General features: G+C 35.4%; 2 protein-coding genes across 2 annotated transcripts in view; one reads left to right on the top strand and one right to left on the bottom strand.

Annotated features, from left to right (window-relative positions):
• Positions 1-2,425: 2,425 nt before the first annotated feature.
• Positions 2,426-5,050, bottom strand: LOC110450162. Its single transcript, XM_021497447.1, has 4 exons — positions 4,834-5,050; positions 4,293-4,445; positions 3,696-3,994; positions 2,426-2,455 (listed from the first exon to the last, which is right to left on the bottom strand). Exons 1-4 carry the CDS (start codon positions 5,048-5,050, stop codon positions 2,426-2,428), a joined length of 699 nt encoding a protein of 232 aa, XP_021353122.1.
• Positions 5,051-5,093: 43 nt separating this feature from the next.
• The window catches only part of LOC110450161 (follistatin-like), a 127,056-nt gene continuing 122,828 nt past the window's right edge, over positions 5,094-9,321 (top strand). The window contains exons 1-2 of the mRNA XM_021497446.1: positions 5,094-5,112; positions 8,299-8,334. Of these exons, the coding sequence (XP_021353121.1) occupies positions 5,094-5,112; positions 8,299-8,334 (55 nt within the window). The remainder of the gene's footprint in view (positions 5,113-8,298; positions 8,335-9,321) is intronic.

The following is a 9,321-nucleotide window of genomic DNA, read 5'->3' as shown; positions in this document are numbered from 1 at the left end:
TGTGTCTGGAACCAGTGTTTTACAAAGCATGTTCAGCCGGCACCAATTGCAGATATCAAGTTTTACCAGCAATCAGCAAAAGATAAATTGGTGAAAAAGAACAGGAAGAAAGCCCTAGCACCAGCAACAGATATAGAGCAACAGGACTTTTTAAGATCTTTAAACACTCTGGATGAGAATTTAGTGGGTCTTAGTGCCTTTAAGGAGTATGGTGAGAATTTCGTTGGACTTGGACCGCCACCTGAAGAGAACAAAATCCCATCACCTCTTAGGAATATCTACAACGAAAGGAACATTGCATTGTCTAATGAAGATCTGTTGGAATTATCCCAGACAACATTTGATAACATGAAAATTTCAGATGATCAAGTGAACTATGTTGAAGACATCACCCAGAGCCAATCAAGTTCATTAACCTGGCATCATCAGCGATCTGGGCGTATCACAGCTTCAGTGGCAGGGGAGGTAATGCACACTTCTGTTTCTCAACCATCACTTTCCCTTTTGAAAAAGATATGCATACCAAGTACATCTTCACCTAATGTGCCTGCCCTGAATTGGGGGAAATTTCATGAAGAGGATGCATTTAAGCTGTATAAGGTCATAAACAAGGTAGAGAAAAGTGAACTAGACATTTGTCCGAAAGGAGAAATATTCCTGAAAAATATTCCAGAACATTTGTCCCGGAACGTGAGGAAGGCCGGATTTGTGATATCTGTGGAGAAACCTTTTCTTGGGGCTTCACCAGATGGCCATACATTTTGTGAGTGTTGTGGGAAAGGTCTTCTTGAAATCAAGTGCCCATACAAAATAAGAGACACGAAAGTAAAAGAGGCTTTGAAAGACAATAGTTTTTGTATAGACGACACCTTCAGTTTGAAGAAAACCCACAAGTACTTTGCGCATGTACAACTTCAGATGTTCGTTTGCGATGGTGACTACACCGACTTTGTGGTTTGGAGTCCGATTGATTGTGTCATCACCCGTGTTCAAAGGGACAATAACTTCATCAATGCTATGATTGAAAAACTTCAGAACTTTTGGAAACTTGTGGTTTTACCGGAGTTATTAACAAGGAAAGTGGAAAACAGCAGTGGAATCCTATCTCCATCCAACAGAATCACCATCAATAACAATGACAAAACATTCTGTGTTTGCAAAACCAAAAATGACAATGCGGACCGGGTGGGATGTGATAGATGCAATGACTGGTTCCATCCATCCTGTTTGAAATTGAAGAGACTCCCGAAAGCAAAAACTTGGTATTGTCCAAAATGTCGTCGACAAAAGAAGAAGAAATAAATGTGATATATGTCATGTAAAATTATTGGTTAGTGCTGTGTATTGCAAGGGTTTTGAGGATACCATATGTATCTTGATAGTTATTTGTAATTATTGAAGGTGATCAATATGAAACATATTTATATTGCCAAAGCTTGACCTATAACAAGTCAATGTGAAATAGTAATTATTTAATTTACTTAATATATACAATATTTTATAATTAGCAAGAACATGAGAGGTGAAAGTGACAACATCATATAGTGACGGGTGAAAGGACTTGAAATAAATGTGGTACTATATATATAGAGCTAGGCAGTGATGTATGCTCCTGATAATAGTGGAAGTGTTGCAATTATGAGAACTTGATAGAAGTGGCTGGGATGTGAGAAATCAAACCTGATAGTAGCTATAGTGGTAGTGATGCAAGATGCTGATATTAGTTGCAAATATAAATTATATTTATTTTATTGATGTTACTTAATATATTGAATATTGGGGGTGGGGGGGTTGAGTAACGATCACAATACATTATTAAATAATTTGCATAATTCTGTTTGTTTTGTTTCATCTGTGAATACTTTTTATGTATACATTAAAACAGAAGACTCAGTTTTATACGTCTTGTGTCATATTTTTCTTGACAGCATTGTCAGTCCTTTAATGTTATGTATTATACTTGGGTCCAGTTATTCAAAAGGTGATTATATTAAGGGCAAATTCAATATTTTGTGTATCTTGAAAATATAAACATTGAATGAGTTAAACCTAATAGAAAGCAACTAAATATTATAATAGAGTAATATCACGAGTTTTTACCTCGTACATGTATGTAGCCCAAATTATTAGATGTTGAAAAATGTTGTTAAACATTGACTCAGCCCACACCTTTTGAACAGCTGGTCCCTGATTGAATATGAAACATGAGTTCTTTTCATTTTTATTTTTCTTCCGCCGTGTAATTATAAGGATTGCAATGCAACCACTCCATATGATGAGACAAAACAAAGAAAGCCTATCTAAATGAAATAGAAGAGAAGCAACTCATGAATCCAGGTTTTTCATTACTGTACATTTATTAATATTGATACCGATTAGTTACGAGGCAATCATCATATATCATAGCACAGCTATTTGTTGACTGCTACGTATACATGGTGATGGTGGAGGAACACTGAAAGTCATGAGACTTTAAACATTATACAATATCTATAGTATGAATATCATTAATAGTTACCAAGGAAGTTGATTTGGAGCGAACTTCAAGCAGTGTTTTGATTGGATACAATATAGAAAGTCCTTGATAACAGGATACTTTGATTATATGAAAGTCTCAAAGTAATTATCTCTTAAAAGCATTGACTAATTTTATCTTGCCAAAGATAACTGCAAACAAATTCATCTGAATTTCTCAACAAAAAAATATAAATTCGAGACTGTTCAATATGACAATGTTCAGTTATAATTACTCTTTGTACACAATGCTTGGACCATATTGGTTAAAGCAGCACAAACAGTTATCAATTTATCACAACTTGATACAGGAGATTGGAAACTTTCATCTTTCAAACTCTGTACACAGCGCACTGGCATTGATCCTTTTAATATGGTAAACCTGTTCTTCATCAGTCCTATAACTCGTTCAATGTGAATTCTCACAGAAGAAATTTTTCTGGATAACTCATTTTCAGAGGCAGACAATTGTTTCTTCCCTTTAGTGAAAGCTGGAGTAATGAGTTCTGCACTGCATTTTGCAGTAAAATCCTCAGATAAAGTGAACCCACGATCAGCTGAAATTTGATCACCAGGCATATGATATTTTGTATCAATGAAGTTTGAATCGCGCACAATTTGTACATCCGAAACACGACCTCCCCATGCTTTTGATATAAAGTTGATTGCACCTAGTGGACTGCAAGAGATAAATACTTTCACTGTTGTATGTCTCTTATAACTACTGTAACACTGTGCTCTTGCCAATAAACTTCTAGGAGCCTCCATAAAAATTTCAAAACAATCTATTATCGATGTTAAACGAGGGAATTTCTGCTTAAACACAGGAGGAATTGTTTTGAAAATTGTTTCCCTATCTTGCCATTTCACTAAAAACCCTATTTTGGCATGGAGCAAGTCAATCCACTTCCAGAAGTAATCCAGCATCGTTGTTTTTGGAATTCCTTTCACATGAGCAATGAAATCAAATGATAAATTATGCCTTAGTTTGATAAGTGTTAAGAATAACTGTTCCTTTAATGGTATGTTGTTGGTTGATTTTGTAAATCACTCAGAAAAAGGAAAAGTTTCAAAAATGTTCCCCAACTTATCCCAATCATGTTTTTGCACGCATTATCATTTCCCTCCACACTACCTGATGACAAGGAAGATGCACTTATAAGTTGCTCGAGAGATTTTACTTGTTCAAGGGCCTCATCCCGTTCATGCCTCAAGTTATCAATTTCTGTGTATAACATTTCCCTCTCAGATGGCTCCATTGATCTTTGCATTGGTGTTTCAGGTACAGTCTTGTGTGTAGACTCATGATCACTTTCTGATGGTGACATTGTGGAGACCAATACCTCATTATCTTCTTCATCAGCATTGTTCATGGGTGTTGGATCAGTAAGTTCTGACTGATTTGGTGGCCTTTCATCTTGATTGTTGGTCTCAGGAACTGGGTTGTTCAATTTTAGTTTCTTCCTTACCTGTGATACACCTAAATATGGAGAGAAAAAAAACAGTAAATGGCCTGTGTTGATATTAAATCGCAGTACTCTCTCTAAACACTCAAAAGTCACAACCTATTGACTAATAAGTAGTGATAGGGTAACTGAACATCATTTTTTGAACTTGTGCTTACTCTTAAACATTTATGAAAAGTTCCCTTATTTCTTTGTTTATTGTGATCCAACCATTTTTTTCAATAATGTTCATCATTGACTTTAAGAAATCACATGTTAAATCATTGGCTAAATATCAATAATATTGCATTGATATGTAATAATATGACAAACCTGAACCTGTGTTAGCTGTTCTCTTCATGACACTCTGATACCGGTCCATCATTTCTGTAGACTTCGATGATGTTGACTGATAGCAACTGTTTTCATTGTGGGGGAAAACAGAAGGCACATAATCTGGGTGACGTGGATCATTTATCTTCTCACCTTAAACAATAAAAAGTATTTATGATTAAATGATACAACCAAACTCTTGGTCAATAAACTTGATCAGTATTACAGGGATTTCACTTTAAACACCAGATGTTATTGATATCCTTGCTTGTGGTTCTCAATAGGTAAAATATTAACGATGGCGAACATTTAGTATTAAGAATTGAAACAGGCCTCGTCTGTCTATTTAAGATATTATTAGGTATTACAACCAAACAATCGTGATGTGTCAGGGCCCTGTGATGCGTGAATATTACAGTACAGACAAGACGTAAATCTAAGCGTGACGTGTATATAAGGGTTCTGACCGCATTAAAGCCATTTTGGTCTCTGTGGAGTATAACATATAGAAAGATAGATAGGAGTAGAAAGAAAAACTCACCAGAAATGAAGTGTGCTGAACAGACGTAACAATGGGCAGATGGCGGAGACCAACCTTTGCTATTGTTAACTGTGCCGTCTTCGTTTAAAAACGCTCTATTGATGGCTGACAACCACTTCGCACGTCTGTTTTTTTCCGATGGGATGATAAAAAATTGAAAACCCGGGTTCTTCTTCTTATTCGAAGTACCACCCGATACACAACAGCTTTTCCGCATTTTCAGCGGCTTTACCGGTACCCCGTATTACCCCCAAACAAATATGGCGGCTTCGTATCCGGGTAAAGTCACGTGACAAATACCCGGATGACCGACTTCGAGAATAGGAAAAGAATTATAATAAGCGACATCATAATAAGTAGGTTCCACTCTAGTACAAAAAATTCCTATAATATATCAAAGACAACATAAAACAGTAAATATAGAAACACTGCGTTATTAAATTGAATAAATGTGTAACAAGTTCGTAACAAACATGTCTTTCAATCCCTGTCTTAAACACACCGTATTTATTTTACTCATTTTCATGAGTACTGATAAAATATTTTGTGAGGTTCATGTTTGATAGAGAAAATATCGCACTCCATCTTTTGCCGTTCATTATCTGTAAACAATTCATGGTTATCATCAAATATTATGTGTATTACCATGAACTTAGATCTAATGCCGTGGTATTACCAAAGACGTATATATTACAATATATACGTCTCTGCTAGTATTTCTTTTAGGTTTTACTAGTGTTACAAAAGCGGCACAAAATCATCTAAAAGCTGACTGATTGGGTGAGTCTAATATTATATCTGAGTGAGGGAGATAAAGCTTTGTGCTAACTCACAAATATGGTTTGACTCTACAAATAGACCGACTTCATTCAAATCCGGCTGATCAGGTTAGTCCAATGATCTACTAAGGGAGATAAGGTTTTGCAGAAATACAGGTAAACCGCGGCGGTGCATGACCTTCGGTCACATCCAGCCCGCTCGGCTGCTTGCTGTTTGACGGTTAGAGGAAGGGAAGAGTGCGGGAAGCACAATTTCAGCAAGCACAGCATCGTCAGAAAATTAATCAGAATATTTTTATTAATTGTATACTCACAAAATACATGCATTGTTGTATTTTTCACTTACATATGGCTAGTTAAGAAAGTATCAAAGTGAATGCTTTCTCTGCCTATAAGTTGGCGAACCACAAAATGGCGTCACTACGGTATGAATGAAAATGCTAGGGGTCGCTGCCAAAAACATTTGCATATGAATGAAATGTGATAGAATGACATCCATATAGGGAGATATCAGCTACCATATAAGGACCGAAAGACTATATATAGTCATAGGTGGCATATATATCGCAAGTGAAGTTTTACTTCAAGCAAATTTCGTAGTATGTACGTTCCCCTAGACACTTGCGTTACCTAACGCATGTGTCAAAAATAGCATACTCAGGAGAATCAGGTCGTTTACCGGCCTTGACATAGACCTTGTACGCACGTTCTTTCTCTTTAACCATTGCTATAAGGTCATTGTCATACCATGTTGGAAAACATCGCTTTCTTAATTTAATCATGGGGACACATGTCTTGATAGTTTGTAGTGAGTACATCATGTAGTTGGTAACACGCATAATTAACTGTTTGGAATGATCTACGTTTGATGATCTTTTAAAAGTTTTGTTATGAGACCAGTATCCTATCAGATCATATTACAAATATCTATCAGATTACCAATATCTATCAGATTACCAATATCTATCAGATTACCAATATCCCATCAGATTACAAATATCCATCAGATTACCAATATCCATCAGATTACCAATATCTATCAGATTACCAATATCTATCAGATTACCAATATCCAACCAGACTACCAGTATCTATCAGATTATCAGTATCTCACCAGATTACCAATGTCCATCAGATTACCAATATCCCATCAGATAACCAGTATCCCATCATATTACCAGTGTCCCATCAGATTACTAATATCCCATCATATTACCAGTATCCCATCATATTACCAGTATCCAACCATATTACCAATATCCAACAGACTACCAGTATCCCATGATATTTCCAGTATCCCATCAGATTACAAGTGTCCCATCAGATAACCAGTATCCCATCAGATTACCAGTGACCCATCAGATTACTAATATCCATCAGATTTACCAGTATCCCATCATATTACCAATATCCAACAGAATACCAGTGTCCCATCAGATAACCAGTATCCCATCATATTACCAGTATCCCATCATATTACCAATATCCAACAGATTACATGTACCAGTATCCCATCATATTACCAGTATCCCATCATATTACCAGTATCCAACCATATTACCAATATCCAACAGATTACCAGTATCCCATGATATTTCCAGTATCCCATCAGATTACAAGTGTCCCATCAGATTACCAGTGTCCAATCAGATTACCAGTGTCCTATCATTTTACCAGTGTCCCATCATATTACCAATATCAAACAGTTTACCAGTATCCCATCATATTACCAGTATCAATCAGATTACCAATATCCATCAGATAACCAGTGTCCCATCATATTTCCAATATCAAACAGTTACCAGTATCCCATCAGATTACCAGTACCCCATCAGAATACCAGTATCCCATCAGATAACCAGTGTCCAATCAGATTACCAGTATCCAACAGATTACCAGTATCCCATGCGATTACCAGTATCCCATCACATTACCAATATCCTACAGATAACCATTGTCCCATCATACTAATAATATCCATCAGATAAGCAGTATCCCATCAGATTTCCAATATCCATCAGATTACCAGTATCCCATCAGATTACCAATATTCATCAGATTACCAGTATCTTATCAGATTATCAGTATCTTAATAGATTACCAGTGTCTCATCAGATTACCAGTACCCCATCAGATTACCAGTGTCTCATCAGATTACCAGTATCCATCAGATTACCAGTATCCCATCAGATTACCAGTATCCCATCAGATTACAAGTATCCATCAGATTACCAGTATCCATCAGCTGACCAGTGTCCCATCAGATTACCAGTATCCATCAGCTGACCAGTGTCCCATCAGATTACCATTATCCCATCAGATTACATGTATCCAACAGATTACCGTTGTCCAATCAGATTATACTGTACAAGTATCACATCAGACTCATCACATTTTAAGTTCCAATCAGTTTAGTTTGGTTGCCGTTATTAAATTAGAAGTTTGTTTAATTACAGATGTACCTTTTGTTTATTTACAGATGTACCCTTTGTTGATTTACATTTGTACCATTTGTATATTTACAGATGTACCATTTGTTTATTTACAGATGTACCTTTTGTTTATTTACAGATGTACCTTTTGTTTATTTACAGATGTACCGGTTGTTTATTTACAGATGTACCCTTTGTTTATTTACAGATGTACCCTTTGTTTATTTACAGATGTAACATTTATTTATTTACAGATATACCATTTGTTCCACCTCCTGAACCGCTGGAATGTAAGTAGACTTATAATCATAGACTTGTGCACAGGTATTGGGTTATTACTGGTTTGTAAAGAATGAGTGTCTAACATTACAACATTTATAAATTGTCCTTGACACAGACTTTTGAGATGTCGGGTCTAGCGGGATTGCTGTCCGATATTCCGATAGAACATGTGTAAACTGAACAGGCATACATGATGTATATAGAACATGTGTAAACTGAACAGGCATACATAATGTATATAACAGACATGCACAATGTATATAACAGGCATACATAATGTGTATATCAGACATACACAATGTATATAACAGGCATACATACTGTATATAACAAGCATACATAATGTATATAACAAACATACATATTATATATAACAGGCATATATAATGTATATAATGGGCATACATAATGTATATAAAAGGCATACATAATGTATATAACATACACACACACTGCATATAACATGCATACATACTGTATATAACAGGCATACATAATGTCTAAAACAGACATACACAATATATATAACAGGCATACACAATGTGTATAACAGACTTACACAATGTATATAACAGACATACACAATGCATATAATATGCATACATAATGTATATAACAAACATACATGTTATATATAACAGGCATATATAATGTATATAATGGGCATACATAATGTATATAACAGACATACACAATGTATATAACAGGCATACATACTGTGTATAACAGACATACACGATGTATATAACAGACATACACAATGTATATAACAGGCATACATAATGTGTATAACAGACATACACGATGTATATAACAGACATACACAATGTATATAACAGGCATACATAATGTCTATAACAGACTTAAACAATGTATAAAACAGGCATACACAATGTATATAACAGGCATACACAATGTGTATAACAGACTTAAACAATGTATACAACAGACATACACAATGTATATAACAGGCATACATAATGTCTATAACAGAC

Source organism: Mizuhopecten yessoensis, unplaced genomic scaffold (genome assembly GCF_002113885.1).
Source record: "Mizuhopecten yessoensis strain PY_sf001 unplaced genomic scaffold, ASM211388v2 scaffold5009, whole genome shotgun sequence".
In the NCBI taxonomy this organism is placed as follows: domain Eukaryota; kingdom Metazoa; phylum Mollusca; class Bivalvia; order Pectinida; family Pectinidae; genus Mizuhopecten; species Mizuhopecten yessoensis.
The sequence above is the reverse complement of the archived record's forward strand: the minus strand, read 5'-3'. Positions and strand labels throughout refer to the sequence as shown.

Bases quoted from the DNA above. Each gene is read 5' to 3' on its own strand.
- LOC110450162 (XM_021497447.1), bottom strand. From the start codon at position 5,050: ATGCGGAAAAGCTGTTGTGTATCGGGTGGTACTTCGAATAAGAAGAAG. The intron at 4,446-4,833 runs GTGAGTTTTTCT...TTATTGTTTAAG, and splicing joins TTCAGCACACTTCATTTCTG to GTGAGAAGATAAATGATCCA. The intron at 3,995-4,292 runs GTTTGTCATATT...CTCCATATTTAG, and splicing joins AACAGCTAACACAGGTTCAG to GTGTATCACAGGTAAGGAAG.